This window comes from Cuculus canorus, chromosome 2 (assembly GCF_017976375.1).
Source record: "Cuculus canorus isolate bCucCan1 chromosome 2, bCucCan1.pri, whole genome shotgun sequence".
Lineage (NCBI taxonomy): Eukaryota > Metazoa > Chordata > Aves > Cuculiformes > Cuculidae > Cuculus > Cuculus canorus.
The window spans coordinates 55496793-55515256 of record NC_071402.1 but is presented as its reverse complement, the minus strand read 5'-3'; the positions used below and the strand labels follow the sequence as shown (position 1 = coordinate 55515256).

Genomic DNA, 18464 nt, shown 5'->3' with positions numbered 1-18464 from the left:
TCTATTTTAAAACCATTCCTTCGCCAGCCCTCAAACTCTGGTGCTAATCGAGATCAAAACAAAGAATATTTATTACGCCTATGGTGCAGCTGCTTTTAGGATCCTCACTTATCTGTGGGAGCTTTCCTGACCGTTCTGGGCTCCCAGAGCTACCAGGGAAGTGCAGACTGGAAGAAGCATCTGCCAGATGCAGTCATTAATCACTTTTACTGTAGCTGTTTAATACTAATTTTAAATCAATATGCATCTCTGTGCACACACAAACATAGTATCAGTACTACTGCATTTTGCTCTAAATTCCTATTTGCTTATTTTCTTAGTAAAAGTTCCCACTCATTAAAATCTCCTTAGAGAAGAAATAGTGTTTTTGATGATTATTATTTTCCTAGTTAACATGGAATGAGTCAAGTTTTTATTAATAGGAAACCAATTTTTGTATCTCACAATATTAATCTAATATTTTCTTCACAGAGGAAAATACACAAAATCTTTCCCATGACATTGTTGTGTTGGGATCAAATTTATACTCTTATTCAATCAAAAATTTGTTGAAAGCTGGTGTAAGTGGAAGGCAAATAAAGGCTTGCAACGTCTGGTCATTTTATTTGATACAACCTCTTTCTTCATATCTATTCAGTAGTAACTCATTAGTAACTAGTAAATAAGTACTTAGATAATAAAAGAGAATATATAGAAGAACAGTGCTCCGCAATCCACTGAAAAGAAAACACGTACTATGCTACGTGTATCTTTACTCAAAGAGAAACCCTAGCTTGTCCTATGCCAGTGTGTTCTTGCAGTTTGTTCAGAGTTTTTAGGTGTGGATTCAGATATTTGGGTCCCAGACTAGTGCCCAGGTGGGCTAGATTGTGAACATCTACCCTGTTCTCTGCTAAGGTGTTTGAGAAAAAGAGTGGGGAAGTAGCACCTGCAATGAAAACTTGTGTTTCAAACAAAGTTTCTTTTTATTCTGGTGTATTCTATGTCACTGTTCCATATCTTTTGAATATATGTAAGTTTGGATTGGGATATTTTGGGTTGGCTGTGTGTGGGGGGTGGGTTGGTGTTTTTTGTTTTGTTTTGTTTTGTTTTGCATTGTTGTTGTTTGTTTCGTTTTTTTTTTTTTTGTTTTTCTGGTTTGGAGAATACTAGTAAGTGTCATAGGCTTCAGATCAGAATTTGGGCATTTATTTGAATATTCTGACCAGTACAAAATCAACAGTTCCTCTTGAAACTCTTTTCCTTCGAAATGTTAAGAGAAAAGATCGATCCAGTTACTATTCCAAGAAGACCTATCTTTTTCTAACATATCATAATAGGGTTACGGAGGTCACATGTAATTCTCATGAGCTGCGTGTGTCTGCACTATGCCAGGTACCTTGCTAGTTTCTTCAGAGAGCCTGGATAACTCTCTGAAACACCATAGACAGGCTCCAAATATTTTTTTACCTTAGAGCTGATGTTATTTACAGGTATTTTGTCCTATTCCACTCATTGAGGATCTACATACTATTCCCATTGTATGCTTGTGTTCTGACATTCTCACTTCATGCTTAATGAAAAATATCGAAACAATATCTTTTGGTTCAATTAAGTAGTATTTTTCTTTCTGGTTCTTATGTCAGATCACAGTGAGAAGAGAATGCAAGACTTATTTTTTGTGCTGTTAGCCTCGAGCAGAACCAGAACAGGCATGTAGTTCTTAAAGTACCACTAACTCTGGAGAAGTAAGAAGGCAGGAGAGTTGTGGATAATCACTGTACATGGTCATAGGGACCACAGGATCTGTAGTGACCTGCATGCCTGCCTGCATGGGGATAGTATAGGGGGCTTGTGTGTTTGCTGTGCATGTGTAGTGGGTGCCAGATTTCTCCTTGTGCAGCTATAGACTTCTGCTGCACTGGCAGATAAGGCATGAAATCGCTCAATGTTCATGGCTGTGCAAACTCCGTGAATGGCTGAAAATCACTTATCCGATACTTTCCCTCAACATTGGACACTTTTAAGATTCAGCTGGACAGAGTACTGGACCATCTTGTCTAGATCATGCTTTTGCCAAGAAAGGTTGGGCCAGATGGCCCATGAGGTCCCTTCCAGCCTGGTAGTCTATGAATATATTACTTTTGTGTTTTTCCTAAGCCTACCAACTTCAGCAGCTGGGCAACTTCATGGTTTGCAAAGGTGAGCAGCCTGGCAGTGGATTATGAGTCCTCTCATTCATGGTAAGTTAATAGTAAGCAGAAAGTTGTAACCAAACCAAACCAAATACAGAAACTGGCATATAAATGAAAGCCTACGTGTTAAAGAAGACAACTTTTCATGTCAGAAAGATATTTTTCATTTTATCTTAATAAATATCTTATTCTTAAATTCTCATTCTTATGCTAGGATTTCATTGAGTTCATATGTAAGCATGATGTGCATTTTACCATTTTTCTCCTTAAATGTGAGCAGTAATTCTGGAAGTACATTGTGCTTCATCTTTTTGAAGAATTTTAAAGCTAACACTGTTAATATGAAACAGAACCTTTGGAACAGATGGGAATAATCAGCCACTCTGGAGCAAATATTTGGAACAAAAGCTTAATTTCATGAGTACAAAATTAAGGCATTCTTATAAGCAGTCTTTGTATTTTTTATGTGGTGGCAAAAAACAGAAAGCTAAGAGAGGCCAAATTAAGTTAGCTTAGCAACCAAAGTGTAGCTGTAGCTTGACTCTGAAAATCAACAGGTGAATATTTTCCACAATCCTAGCAGAGTGAAAGACTGAATTGAATAGACAAATTCCTACTGATTTCTTTGGGAGCAGGATCAAGTCTTTAATTCATGAAAACCTCCTGGTTTGATTTTAATGAGCGTTACGTGACTTAAATCTTGTTTAATGTTTTTGAAGCACTGGGCAAGGTTGAAATCAATAAGTTTTCTAGACTTTTAGTAGCATTGTCCTTCTTAGTACTGTTGTTACCTCAGGGTATTTACTTTTGGCTGTTAGTGCAATGTAGAAGTTTATACTACTGAGAGTGGAATTGGCTACTCTTAAAACAGAATGTTTAGATCATAAACATTTTAAAATAAGACTCCATAAAAAGATGTATATTTTTTTAATATGAAACGTTAGTTGTGTTCTTGGCAGGCTTTGCTTCAGAGGAATCACATGTTTTTTCAGTGTTCTGCTAGCCAGCTGCAGCCAAAAGATTATTTCAAACCAGTGGAGACCTAATTTCTTTTTCTCTTTTGCTTCTCCCTTGCGCCTCTCCCCTCTCTATATATCATATAACTGAAGTGTAGCCAATCGTGGGGTGAAAAATTCATAAAACTAGTATACACAACAGTGACAAGCACAGAAAAACTGACTAAAGATGCCAGTACGAGTCTATGCTAGTTGATATTATTTTTTTCTTCAACACTCTTCAAATCTTCGAACTTCAAAAACTGTTGAATGCTTTCTCAGAGCCAGTAGAATTGCGTAAACTATATCAAGAATTGCTTGTGTCTCCACTCACCTGTGGAGACGCCCAGTCATCTTTTTAGCAATGACTTTATTCATCAGTGCTGCATGAAAACAGATATACTCGAGGGGCATGAAGAAGGTAGTGGATTTGGGGGTTAACTCAGAAAATTATAATGCAGTGATTCTTTTTTAATCTCAATGAAATGCTGATGGTTTATTGTGTTACACATGATTTTTGTTTTTCGTGTTTATTCGAAATAAATATGTGTGAGAATGTTTGTTGTCCTGCTTTAGAGAAGTCTTTAGAAGACCTCCTTTTAAAAAATATGGACTTACTGTTGATGAAAGGTATGTAGGTAGCTGTGTAAGAAGTCTTGCCTCACCTCAGACAAATACAGGTGTTACAGTAGGAGCTCCCTGTAGTGATCAAATAATGTACAATATTCAGTTATTCCAGAACAGAACTTAGCTCATTTTTTTCTGTAAAATGAAGATAGAGCTTTCTCCACCTCAGTTTTGAAGCCTTGTTGCTATGTACTCCACTGGATATGGGCCTGAAATCCCTGTCTGATTTTGACTGAATGGGGACAATTAAAAGTTTTTTTTATATTGATCACTGGCTGTAGCTGTAACAGTCTGGAACAGAACAGTTGTGTGTCCATTGTCCTAAAGTATCATTAGAAAAGGTTTTTAGAGACTTTCACTGAAAATATGTGTGTGACTGTAGTTTGAAGCAACTGGTAGTGACAAGATGAATGAAGAAGGGGTTCCAGAAGAGTATAGCGTGGTATACTGACCATGTTTGGAACTGGCTATGCACTTCCCCCTTAGTCAACCCAAATCCTTCCTGTATGGAGGGAAATGTCGGACTTCAGTTGACTTTAGAAGTGTATACTTTAATGTAGTTTCTTTTCCTCTTTCTGAAAAACAGCTTAATACAAGAAGTTTATTTTCTGCAGGTCCATGTTAACTTTGTTCCTTGTCTGTCCAGTTAGGAACTGTGAAAGGAGCTTTACACAACATAGGCTTATGAGGAGATAGATTAGACATTAGGAAGAAATTTTGCATGATGAGGGTGGTGAAACACTAGAACAGGTTGCTCAGGGAAGTTGTGGATGCCCTCAAGGCCAGGTTGGATGGGGTCTTGAGCAGCCAGATCTAGTGGGAGGTGTCCCTACCCATGGCAGGGGGGTTGGAACTGGATGATCTTTAAGATCTCTTCCAACCTAAACCATTCTATGATTTTATCAAATTAACTTTTTGGGTTTTATTAGCTTCAGTTTTTATTTGTTTAGTCTGTCATTTGCAAATCAGACAGTTACTAGACAACATTTTACAGAAAAATTGTATCATTACTTTAGAAACTTACCACATTCTCCTTGGACTAAACAGGAAGGTTTAGATGATTGAGTAGTAAGAGTTCTGTTGCTAGGTTAAAAAAAATAACAAAACAAAAAAACAAGCCCTCAACCCCAAAACTTCTCTTAAATGTTGAATTTTTAGATTCTTATCTAGATCAGCAGTAAGTGTCCCAAAATCAAAGATGAAAGGCATCTATTAAGTCATACTAAAATATTTAACATGTTGCATATTAGACATAAATACCCTATTACAGACACATCAGGTCATTGATTCCTAAGCTGATAACAGAATGGAAAGGTAGTAAGAGATGCATATGCAGCATTTTTTCTGACTGATAATATTATGTCACCACTTTTCCCATACTGATTTGGCAAGTAGGACTTGGATTGTCAGTAGGTCAAATCTAAGCTATGATTTTTTTTATAATCTTTGTATGGGCACCTGCTGCACAATATGCATTTAAACCTGAAATTCTCTGGATTTAAACCAGGCAAAGTTGCTTTCCTTCATGTCTTTCCACTCTTTCTCACGACTTCTCAGCAACATTGCTGCTTCTTGTCTCTGAGTTTCTCTAGTGCTACTAAACATCACTTACAGGGAATCTGTTTGTTCCTATTTTATATTTCCCTTTAGGTGGTGGACTGCATCAGCCACAGGAGTTACTGTCACTTCTCTGATTTCAGTTTAAATACAATGAAGCATTCTAAAAGAATCATAGTTGCTTACATTGGGTGCAGTCCTGTTACGTTTCTTAGAGGAGTGTAAAATGCAAAAAGCAGACTATGACCCAGCTTCATGTCCTCCCACATATTTGCCTTGCAGATCTGCATGACTTGAGAAATTTGTGCTCTTAGTAGCCTATATTTATAATGACCACATAATGGCAGCAAGAAAGAAACCTACAACAAGCAAAAGACCTACCAAGAACTGAAACCTGATCACTTAATGCTTTGGGGGGAGGGCTGGCGGTGGCGGTATTTCTTAGAAAATCTAGGAAAACGTTGTATTTAGATGCACTAAATACAACTTTTTCCTAAATTTTCTAAAAAAAATCTAGGAAATACCAAGGGTAATTCTTTGGATGACTCTTCCCATTTGAATAGTTTGTGGGGCTGAGCCCTTGATCGTTTTTTAGAAAGTGCTCTTTGCAGGTGTTTGTATGAGTATGAAGGGTTAAACAATAAAGCAGAAATACATCTTCATGCTTTTGCTTAAAAATAAAAGGGTTGGATTTCAGAAGGAGCTGTAAAGCTTTCAGCAAGAATCAGACGAACACTACAAGTGAAATGAAAAGCTGAAATGTGAAGAGTGGATGATGTGGTGTGCCAGCTCAGCACTTTCAGGAGTAATGTACAGATCACGTTGCTGTAAGATAGGAGACCACCCTTCGAACTGCAGAACTTCAATAGACAGGAGTTACATAGGCTGATACCCCTCCACGTGGTAACGTCACCTGATGGTAGCCATTCTTGATAGTTCTTTTACTCTGGGGAAAACAGATGTTATTTACAAGTACTTCTGTGCAGGTAGAAAAATCATCTTACTATACAGATCCCAGCTGCGCAAGGAAAGGAGAAGAGTAAGAGTGTTCAAACAATAAAGGTTCTTTACTGAGGGTGTTTGTTTTTTCTCTTATTTGTATAGGTTCAACATGGGAGAAAACATTACGACAGATTGGTTTTGAAAGGTAAGCCATAAATTTGTTTCCTTACTTGGGGAAAAAATAAGAAAAACTGCATGAGCAAATTTACAGAATTATTTATTTTAGCTGATCGAACATACCTGTGACCTCAGAACAGAACTTAGGTGGAGCCATGCACATTCATGTTCAGCTTTTCTGTTTATGTCCTCTTCTCTCTTCCCAGTCAATCTGAAGCAACTTATTCACTGTATGAACTTGACTCATAATGTTTTTTGCTGGCAACTGTATAACATGCTAGTATTAAAAAAGGTGACACACTGTTTGGACAGAAGTCTTACTTACGAATGAAAATACTGCTCTCATATTATTTTTTCCATGAAACTTCTAACCTGTGACATATTAGTTGACAAACGTAAATGAAGTTGAAAGAGAACCAAAGCTGGCAGAGAGCTATTTAGCATCAGAGGAAAGTTCAGAATTCAGCATTCCTCAAGTGCAAGTACTTCTTGGAGCCAAACTTAACCACAAGGTCATCATACTAGAAACATGTCTCTCTTGGAAATTAAACTAGGCTAAGTCCAGTAAAGAGTGATCTGATGTTGAGTTTTGGATACTTAATCTCATGTTGATTCTTCTGCAAAGGGTAAACAGATTCTACTCTCCACTTGAATAAACTTTTGCTGTTTTCCCTTATTAGAGTGGCTTGCCGTTGTACACCAGTGTGCCTGGGTCACTGTTGACAGGGCAAGAAGGAATTCCTCTTCTTCAAGTTGCATGAGTGCATACTGTGCATACTGCCTGGGTCATCTCAGCAAACCCAACAGTCAGTCAGGCCTTTCTGAGGTTGATAAATTAAAATCATATGAAACAGAAAATTAATTACTTGCTTCTGTAATGCAAGCTGCATTTTTCTACTGACCTTTACGTTGCATAAAGTTTTTATTACCAAAAAACAAGTGTTTGTTACAAGACTGATGCTTAAGTTTAATTACCCTAACTCCTACCTGTAATTAAGATTGTCAGGGCTTTGCAGCAACATATGGGTTTTTATTTTCTATGTAATCCCTTTACAGGAGGATTCTGCTTAACTAACACCAATTGAAGAAATAAATTTCTAAATACTTGACTTTCTTTGGTCTCCATCTAGAAATGTGGCACCTGGGGAAAGGATTAAGGCTAGCTCTAAGTAGCTTCCACTTTTGTAGCAGAGAAAACATAGGCATTGTCATTTCCTAGCCTTTCACCAGTCAGAAATACTTTAAGACTTTAATCTGATCACTAAATAAAAATATCTTTCCTACTGCCTCATGAGCTTAAGCATGCCCAAGTGATATAGGCAACCTGAGTAGAAAATAGCAGTCTTTCATAGTGACAATATTTAGTAGTCCTTGATAGGTTACCGATCAAAATTAATTTAAAAATGTTTCTCTCTCAAACTTTTAGTATTGGGAATTTTTAGATTTTTTTGAAAAATAATTTTAACAAACATAAGTGAAGCATACTACTTAACCTGTAGTTAGTTTCTGTTGAACTCATATGCAGATAGTGTAAGGCACTGTATTGATGGGAAGGAAAACTGTGATTCCATTTAGGTACAGTATCAGAGTGGGGGCTGTGGTTCATAAACATCAACTTGAGAAGATGCAGTGCCAAAACAAGTATCGGACTAGAAATTTCTTGACTGTGACACCTTACTGGAAGTTTCTATTTAGATTAGTTTTAATTTCACAGCGTAAAAAGTTGGATATTAGTGAAAAAGGACACATTCTCAGTTGCTAACTTTGATCTCATCAAGGGATTCTTTTTAATAAGTTGTGCTTTGTTTTCAAGTTATATCCCATTTGGTTTCTTGATGGGCATTTCATTCGGCATGATATACATGTCTGAAGGGCACTACAATAAAATATTGATTCTTTCATTGCCCCATTCTTCTTTTAAAATTATGAGTTAGCACCTTCTGGTGCTGTTTGTCTCCATCAGAATGGAGAGAAGTTAGTTTTGAGGGTTGCTAGAATGAGTTGATACCTTGGGTCTAAGGTTTGAAGCTGCCATTGGAAAATGGTCTGGTTTTTTTAAGCTGAGTTCATTAGAAGTTCTGTTTTTGGCAATTTCCATATTATGAGAGGTTTCAAAACAGCAAGAAGAACCCACATTAGCTATGTATGTGCAATGTATGTACAACACAAAACAGGAGAATTCTGAGTAGACTGAATTACAGCTGAGAAGCCTGCCTGAGAGGAGGCCTATGCGTAGAAGAGATTACTGTGCAGACCTCATTATTGCCATTATAATTTGAAAAGAAGAAAAGCTTTCAGATGGCATTTCTGCACCGTGAGAGATTTATTGTTATCCTGGATTAACTTTAATTGAAGTAGCATGTTAGTTAACACGGGTGGGATGAAGACTTGAATGTACTTGGCATGTCATAATCATAAAACCAGATGTCTTTTCGTATCACCTTTTTCAGAGAACAGGCAAAGGTAAAACAACAACAATAAAGTCCTTTAAGCAGGTAGAACAATTAAGATTTGATGGTTGTTTTTTTTTAAGTAACATACCTGTATTTTTAACACAAGCTTTTGTATGACATGAATATATCAGCAATAACAAGTTGATTGACTAAAAAACCCGTGACTAACATAAATATATGAAGTCCAGTGTTAACTCCTTTATAGCAATATTTGCTTAGTATCATATTGTACATAATTCCTTCAGATCCATATTTCTTTGGCCTTAAGGAACAGTTTCCAAAGTAAACAAAGGGGTAGGCATTGCTATATGTAATACTTCGATGCAGGGAGTGCACTTCACTTACAGAAGTAGAAATCGCAGTTCTGCAGATTTCTCAAACCTAAGAGATGATTCTAGGTGTGTATCACTACATTCTTTCCCTGGTCTTATTCTCTTCAGTAGGCATGTCTGTATGGCCATTGATAGAGACAGGATAGTGGGCTACGTCTATGCTAGGTCTGATCCCCTACAGCTGTTCAAGTATTACGTATTTCAATACTAAGAAAAGAAGCAGCAGCAGCACATGTTTTGCTATTTCAAAACATATTCTCTGCAAGCTGTTGACTTAGGCACACCTGAGTCAGCTGTGAAATATCAATAGTATTTAGATGTGTTGTTTGAGCAAGCTCATTCTTATTCAGGAGAAGGCAGTATTTTTAGATACACAAAAGGAAAGACATTCAAAATAATGTCCTAAGGTGGAATATGTCTTTGCTTAAAAACTGGAAAATTCCTATAAAATGTTTTTCTTAACTGTCTGATTTAGAGTGGATTGAGGAACAGGAGATGTGTACACTCAGTTTTCATTGCAGAAAATTAAGCCCAGATAATATACAGGTTATGTCATCACTGCTTTGTGGTTACTTGATGTTTATTCTACAATAGTAGAGTGTTTGCATTGCTGTTGTCTTCATATCCTGAAAAACATAAAGGCAATAAGGGATCTGACTGCGAACCTTTTATGTAAGCGTTACTTGCGAACTGGGGATGCTGATTTTCAGTGCAAGGGAAATTAAAAATGCTGGAGCTTGAGTAAAGTAGCTTCATGTCCAGGAAATGACTAGAGTTAAGAGCTTTTCAATTAAGTGGAGTATATGTGGGTTTGACAGATTTAAATGAAGGCAGTTATGTTATTGATTGGTTTTCGAGAGATTACAAGTAAGCTAATTGTAACATACTATAGTACTCATAACGTTGTCCAAGATGATCTTGACTATACAGTCCCTGACTGCGTTTTCTACAGAAGATTTTGGAGAAATTTGGAGAATTATGAGAAATGTTAGCTTGTACTGAGCTGTCATACAAGAGATATGGTTTAAAATGATGAGCACATGTGATAGCTGCACATCAAGCAAAAGGTCACATTACATGGTTTCTTTAATAATCTTTGATGGGCCAAAGCAAGTACATTTGTGGATATATATAGGATGACTTTTTTTGCTACTCTTAAGCTGGAGATTATTGTTTGTTATTGGTAGGTGTTTAGGTGATACTCACCTATTCAACAAAATGTCTGGAAAGCAGTCAAACATATTCTACTTTGTTCCAAATATGACTAAAAATGTGTTTCAGAAGGCACTGTTCATCTCATCGCCTTAAGTTTTTTTCAGTCACATGCAGGACCCACTGGAAATGGCTCACTCAAACTCTCAAGTGAAATAGTTACAAACGATTAACTGTGATTGTGCTTGTTTCGGGGCTACTCTGGATATTAAGAAAGAAAAAAAAAAAAGAGGTTAATGCACAAAGCCTGTTAAAATTAAAAAGGGAAGAGGATGAAGCCTGTCATGGAGCTGGTCTTCCATAATGTAGTTCATGGGGTCTTCCCAGGATATGGCTGGGTGAGACTTGCAGCGCAGAGACTGGAAGGACCCGTGGCTAGCATTAGAAAAACTACTGATGCCAGACTGAAGAAAATTAGAAGCCAAAGAAGGACTTTTAAAAGATCTAGATTTCCCTAATCTGTGCTACTAAATGATGGAGTTTGTGTCCTAGTCTAGTAGATTCAATAGTAATTACACAAATGTTTTTATGTTTTCAATGTATTTGTTGACCTAGAAATGATCTAATAATTTTAAAATTCTTGAATCTTAAAACTCGTTGTCCTGCAGGTCTTTCTCTTCCTTCTTTGAATTGTAATGTGATTAGTAACTACTCAGCTACTAACAACACGTGTATTCCCTATTTACATTTTTTTCCCATGGTATTTCTGTCATGTATGATCTTTACATTATGGTTCCACAAAACAGACTTGAGTGATTTAATAACTGTTGTTATATATTATGTAAATACCAACTGTTTAAAAAAATAATTTAAAAATGACAGATGTGTGGTTATTGCACTTCGGGCAACATTCAATAAGTATGTTTTTCATAATATATTGCTGTTTCAGTGACAGGGAAAGGAACTTTTGAATACCAGTTTCTTAGTCAAATGTAATTATCTGTATAAAAACGTGAGTCTTCTGTATTGGAGGTATAGCTTTTGTTTGGTTAATAGCTTCAAAGTGTTTCTGAAATAGTTATTTTTGTGATATGCAAAAAATTCTTATTAATTTGAAGCTTATATATGCAAAAGTGGCTCACTCCTACTCTACATAATGTCTAATATAACATGTCTGCACCATTTGTACAGTAGCAATATCTCTTTAGAAAATGCAACCTGCAGCATAAGAGATTCTGACTAAAGTAATGCTGAATGTCATCAACAGTGGAAGCTGCTTGTGTTAGTGAAGTACTGCATATTGACTTGTGGGCTAGTTATGCTTTTTGTTTAATCCTTTTACTGTTTCTGAAGAATAAAACAGTAGTTGAGGATTGGTAGCTCTCACATGTCAAGGAAAGGAGAGGAAAAGGAGGTAGGAGCAGGGAAGGGAATAGAACTGTCAAAAAAAAAAAAGGAAAAAACTAAACCAACATTGTTATGTTAAGGCTAGGCCTTGGATAAGAAGAAGATTGGCTCCTATTAAGATACATTCCAGATCTTCTGTGTATTTCAGTAGTTTGTTCAACTGCTCTTCTGATCACAAGTTGATAAGGAGGACAACCTGCATTGCTTTTGCCTGAAGCAAAGTAAACACAACAGCTTCCCGTGTTATAGGTAGGGAGATACAACTTTCCCAGTAGATGAGAGGAACAAGTTAGCTGTCATCGCCGTGATGCATTTTTGTTCCTGTGTTGGTCTCTGACACTAGACGGATGTCTGCTTTTGCAGCTGCTCCACACATGCCCCTGCTCAGTCTAGCCAAAAATATTGTGTATATCTTCCCTACCCCTTGCAGAGACAACTCAATTTCCCAAACCACTCGTGACGTGTGGTGAGTGCTGGAATTCAGATGCATCAAAGGCACTTCCCAAGTGTCTCCTTCAAGATCTAGGTTGCTTATTATGAGTCTACTGGCAATCTGTTTTCTCTCTTTCCCCCATGCTTAGATTGCTTGTAACTTGCTGGGATATTTGATTGGTGCTTGGCTAGAGTTTCTCTAGGTGACACGTAAAGAATAAACAGAAAGAAGAGAATAAACAGAAAGAAGAGAATACCACTGGATTCTATAAATATTTATTATGCACCATTCTGGCTTGGAAATCCAAGTAACATATGGTTTTCTATAGTGACATCCTCCACTCCTCCCCACACACTTCAGTGATCTAGTAAAAACAATAAATATATGTTTGAAATATAAAGTCTTCTCCTGATAGCGTGTTCCATAAATTCAATCCCTTCACATACAGCTGAATCCTATAGCCCTTTCTTGGGCAAGTCTCCCACTGACATCATTTTGGGAGCATTGCATCAGCCAGGGGCTGCAAGAGGCTGCAGGGTCTCATCCTTGAAAGCTTCTTTTAAAAGAAACAGTGCAGTCTGAACGTGCTTTGCAAATATTGAATAATTTGAGTCTGGGAAGACAAGGAAAAACAGGGGTGGTGGTGCAATTGGAGGAACATGGGGAAAGCCCTGCCAGGCAACTCTTTCACCATTTTGGAAAAAACAGCCATAGTAGCCTATGTGACTGGTTTGGTCTGCTGCACCAAAAAACACTTAAGAAAAATGCTTAAGTTTTCAGTGCCCAGGCACTCCCTCTGTCTTCAGCAGGATTGTAGTTTACAGCATACTGTCCTTCAATTGCTTCATATCAGAGAAATTAAATTAATCAAGTTTTTGTTTATACTTTTTATTGCTGAGCTCACTCACTCAGTCCTCCTATTTAATGAGGGTTAGTTGCCTTCCTCAGCATTCTTGGCGTATTTTTGTCTGAATGTATCATGCCCATTGTACTTTTGTAGGAGTTAATGAATGCGAATTTATTCTGCAGTGATTACAATTATGTACTTTCTTTGAATAATATGGCAACTAAGTGTAATGTAGGGAGCTGAGGAGTTGGGGCCAATTCCCCATCTTCCCTTGGAAGGCTGTGAATAAGAGAGCAGTTTATTGCTTATAACAGAATTATTGTCTTCCAGGTGATAACTCAATTTATTTGTTTCTGCAGCTTGTTACCTAGTTGATAGCTAGGTATCTGGGGGTGGAAAACAGCACTACAATTATTCCTGTCCTTTCAGCTGCAATGCTTTGTTTCTTTTTTCAAGAAGTGATGGACAGAGAGTGAGAGGGGCTTCCCACGCATATGCACTTGTCTCCAGTGGAAGGGCAGCAAAGGGTCCTGAGTCTTGGAAGACAGGGGGACTGAGGTTGCTTTAATTTAGGTTTCAGAGCTTTACCTCATTTTGTTACTTTGTGGTGTCTGAGACTGTGGAATTTTTGCATGTGTGTGCTGAAGTATTCATGTTGTTTATGGTGTAGTAAATGTGGAAGAAATGTGTTTTCAGTTTCTGTGACACATACTGCATGCCTGAGGGTCTATCTTATATTAAGTTTTCTTCACTGCTCTGACAAAAAGTGAGACTTTGAAATAAAAGTTCGAGTTACAGAGAAAGCCAGAATAAAAATTGGATCATATTTGCAAAGGGAAAAAAAAACAAAGAACAGAAAAGAACAAAATTGTTTTAAACCATACAAATGAAATGGAAGGGTTTTTCTTTTCCCCTAATACTGCATCAGCTGAAATCTTTTAGTAATAAATAATGAAATAGAAACACATTAAATCAAGTTTTAAAACTGTTTAACTTTGTGGATTTTATTCCAATGTTCGCTTTTATTCTAATGTTGCTGAAAGCAGCGTATAGTCAGTCCAGTGAGCACAGGCAGAAGTTACTGTGAGTAAAGATTGTTCTAGTTGACTGTTAACAACCAATATGCTGTACTGGACATGCCGTAGCAGCCTGTGAAGTAAACCTAATCCTCTTGCTTCCACTGAGAAGGAAACAACTTTGGAGCAGCCCCCCTCGCCCCTACAGCAAGCATAATCTGAAATGAGTTCAGAGTTAATAGATCCCCCATTTTGGACTATTATCCTATTTGCCAATTGTTTCATAGTGCTATAAGAGCTGTGGCCTATGAAATTTCTGCTTTTAACTCCAGCCCTGGGTTGCATCTGTAAAGCCAGGCAGTCCAGCTGTTCCCATTTCTGTGTGGTTTGATGGTCAGCATGGAAGGACCTTCAAGGGTCCTCCATCTGTCTTAAAGTCGCTCTTTTTGCAGTGTTTGGTTTATTTTTTCCCCAGCAGTGTAAGGATGTTTTTACTGGTGCTTTCTGTGTTGGGCGAGCAAGTACCCTACTCTCCAGGGCAAAATACAGCATCTGTCACAGTTAACTCCTGAAACTCCTGCTTAGAATTTGATTAATCTTCTGCTTATCCTGAGATATGGGTTATATTCTGTAATTTGCCCTGCAGAAAAGGATCTGGGAATGCTGGTTGGCAGCAGGCTCAATATGAGCCAGCAGTGTGCCCTGGCAGCCAAGAGGGCTAATCGCACCCTGGGGTGCATCAAGCACAGCATAACCAGTCTGACAAAAGAGGTGATTATCCTGCTGTATTCAGCATTGGTGCAGCCTCACCTTTAGTACTGAGTGCAGTTTGGGGCCCCACAATTTAAGAAGGATGTGCTTGAATACGTCCAAAGGAGGGCAACAAAACTTGTGAAAGGGCTGGAGAAATGCCTGTGCTCGTCTAATTGAGCTAGCATAGATAATAGCAGTAGTGTTGATGTACTGAGAAGACTCAGAGGCATGTTATTATATCCATAAATCTAGGTCTTTTACTTCTTCGTCCGATCAAGTGATCTGATGCCACAACAGAACTCAAACCATGTGCTGATATTCCATTCAGAACTGCACCCATCCTTGTATTACAAGATTAGTTTTTTAAATCATTGTATGAACTAAGGGTCTTGATGCAAGAAAGCCTATGATTCAAATGTCCTCATATATACCTACTTTGGTGTTTTGAACACTGAAAACACCTGCTGTTGGATGCAGGACGATTGTTTGCACACCGTGCCTGGGTTTGTCTAGTTTTGAGAAAAGAAGTCTGAGGGGCAACCTCATTGCTCTTTACTGCTTCCTGAAGGGATGTGGAGAGGGGGGTGCTGATCTCTTCTCCCTGGGAGCTGGTGATAGGACACATAGGAATGGTTTAAAGCAGCACCAGGGCAGGTTTAGACTGGACATTACGAAGCATTTCTTTACTGGTCAAGCACAGAACGGGCTTCCTAGAGAGGTGCTCACTGCCCCAGTCTGTCATTGTTTAAAAGGAATTTGGATAGTGCCCTTAATAATTTACTTAAATTTTTGGTGAGCCTTAAAGTGCTCAGGCAGTTGGACTTTATTATTATATCTCATCCTTCTGTTCTGTTCTGTTCTGTTCTGTTCTATTCTATTCTATTCTATTCTATTCTATTCTATTCTGATTTCACCTGATGAAGATCCTTTTAGTGTACTTTATAAGCTGAAGGCAATTTTTGACCTTAGGCTAGTTATAAGAAAAGCTGAATTTTGACATGTCATTTACATAAGTTTTGCAATAATTTTTGCAAAATAAACACATTTCTTCTTACCAATCATGTCATAGAATATTTTTTAATGTATTGCTACTGATAGGTTTGTAACCTTTGTGCTGCACAAGTGTGAGATGGTAAAGAGAGATCAACCAAGTGAGATGTTTTTGTAGAAGCTCTTCAGGAGATTATCACCATATGGCTAAAAAACACTTAGACTAGTAATTGCTTCCTTACTTACTGCATTTTCTCAAAGCTGTCCTTATTAAAAAAGTGATAAAACTATCATGAAATACATAAACATTCACTAAAATAACTCCATTTGTTTTGAGCAGATTTAAGAGATTTTTCTAGGTTTTAATCCCCCATTTTTCTGTTTAAGCAATTATCTTAATAGTAACTTAAACAATATCTGCCTAAAATAATTATCGTAATTATGGCTATTTTCTGGAGTACATCACTGTAATGTGCCAAGAAAGGTATTTCCTCTGGGCTGACTGCAGTTTCCTTGACACCTTTTTAAACAACATTGAAAGCAGCAATGTGAATTTTCCACATCTGAACACACATCCCTTGATTATACGAGCAACTAACTCAGTAGACTTCAAGGGTATATCTCATAAGAATAAACATTTTGAACAAAGAATAAAATGACTGTTAGTGGCATAAATAAATAAGGTAGATTTTTAGAATACGGACTGTTTTCTAGAATTTAGAGAATTCTAAGTTCTCTAACTTAGAGAGAAATCAGATGTTAAAAATCCAAGGTGGACACGACAACAGGTAGTCCAGAGAAAAAATCAGTTGTCTCTTATATAAGTAAAAACAGTTGTGCGATCACTGTGTTTTAATCGTCTGCATGGATACGCGAAAGGTCAAGAAGCCATTTATTCATGGGAGGCATGACAGTCCTGCTTCCTGTTCAGCCTCCTGTGCACCCACTGAAAGATCTGGTGTGCAAACATTCTGGAGGCAGAGCTCTTGCAAATAATGAACCTCTTAATCGTGTGATAGGCCTATGATACATCTCAAACACAGCTGTGTGTAGATTAGAATCACACCAATGTTATTAATTACAAGATCGTTTATGAGTACGCAGTTTCCTCTCCTTTTTATTTATTATTTTTGAAGGTTTTTAAATATTGGGGTATTCAGGCTTGAGATATCAAATTAGATATATCTCCAGATCTAATAGAGGGCCAGCAATATCAGCATACATTTGCCAGTGATTCTGCTTCCTGGCTAGAGACTCTGTCTTAGAGGGACTTGTGGTGATATCAGGACTGTTGGATGCTGGGCATGTTTTGGCCAGTTTGCTGAGGTAGGCACTAGGGTTGTGAAGTCTCTTTTCTTTATAAAAGGGGACTCTTGGATTCTCAGAACATTAAAAATCAAACAATTTAACATTCTGAACTGTTTAAAAGCGTTGAAATAACATCTTTCAAGTGCCTGAATTACTTCGAGAGCTGGGTTTGTAACTCAGGAATCTTTAGGACTCTTGAACATTTTACCTGTAATCTTTGTGTTGCAAGTGCTCAGAACTTAGTTGAACCAACAGTGCATGTCTGATTTTCCAAATTAAATTGCTGCCCAGATCTATTCCTACTGTAGTATATCAAAAGCCAAAAATCCACTAATCATTTTCCTTGATTTTTTTTTGACAAAAAAGGTTCCACTTTTGCTGGAAATAGTCTTGCCTTAGTCTTATGCTTCCTAGTACGCATGATCCTAATAAAATAGCAATTTTACTTCATTAGTTAAGCATCATAGAAACTTTATTATAGTTATTGCTTTTTCTTAAACCACACTGTGGGGAGATGACGTTTTACATGGCTTCACAATGTAGCTTTTGTACCCACTTTATCTGTTGTTCTTTAAGAAAAGTCAGCTTTGAAATATACCCCATTTGAAAGATACCCCATTCTTTCAAAGAAACCTGAAACTTTTTTATTTATCAGTATGAGTGAAGGTTGCTTGCACACATCATAGTGTTTCTCAAACGGTAGAGCCAAGGTGTATTTAGAAGCCGAGCCAAATACTTTTGTGAAGTTACTTTCCAGTGCCTCCAACCCTGTGGTAAGCTTTTGAGAAATGGAATAATTTAATAGTCCAGAACAAAATATGAATTAATATTCTCTTGTCCCACGCTTCCAGTCTAAAAAAGTAAGTCTGCTTGGGCCATTTGTGTCAAAAAAGAAATTGAAATTTTGCACCTTAGGACCATCTCTAGTCATAGTACCTTTGTAATTCTGTGTGTTAAATTAAGGACAGGCTTCACATACAGATATCAGTTTAGGGGTGGGAATTTTTAGTACAGCAATATAAATCCATAATTTGGGGAGCACTGAAAATTTTAATTTCCAGACAGAATGTCAGTGTCTATAATTTCTGAAAATTTAGCCACTTGTTTGAGGCCTGTTTGAAAAACGTGAATATTTTCCCATATCCCATAATTTTTCCTGTGTGAAAGAGAGGTGTCTGGTACTCGATAAACTCAGATAAAGATAATGAAGATAGGTATTTTTCAGTATGTAATATTGTTGAACATAATAATTTTTCTTTTCCCTGCTACATGGATTACTTATTTTGCGGATATTAAGAAAC

At 37.3% G+C, this 18464-nt stretch overlaps 1 protein-coding gene across 3 annotated transcripts in view; it reads left to right on the top strand.

The window, feature by feature from the left end:
- Positions 1 to 18464, top strand: part of PIEZO2 (piezo type mechanosensitive ion channel component 2) — a 305264-nt gene that overhangs the window by 136315 nt on the left and 150485 nt on the right. For all 3 annotated transcript variants that reach the window (XM_054059990.1, XM_054059989.1, XM_054059988.1), the window contains exon 4: positions 6458 to 6500. In XM_054059990.1, coding sequence (XP_053915965.1) covers positions 6458 to 6500 — 43 coding nt within the window. The remainder of the gene's footprint in view (positions 1 to 6457; positions 6501 to 18464) is intronic.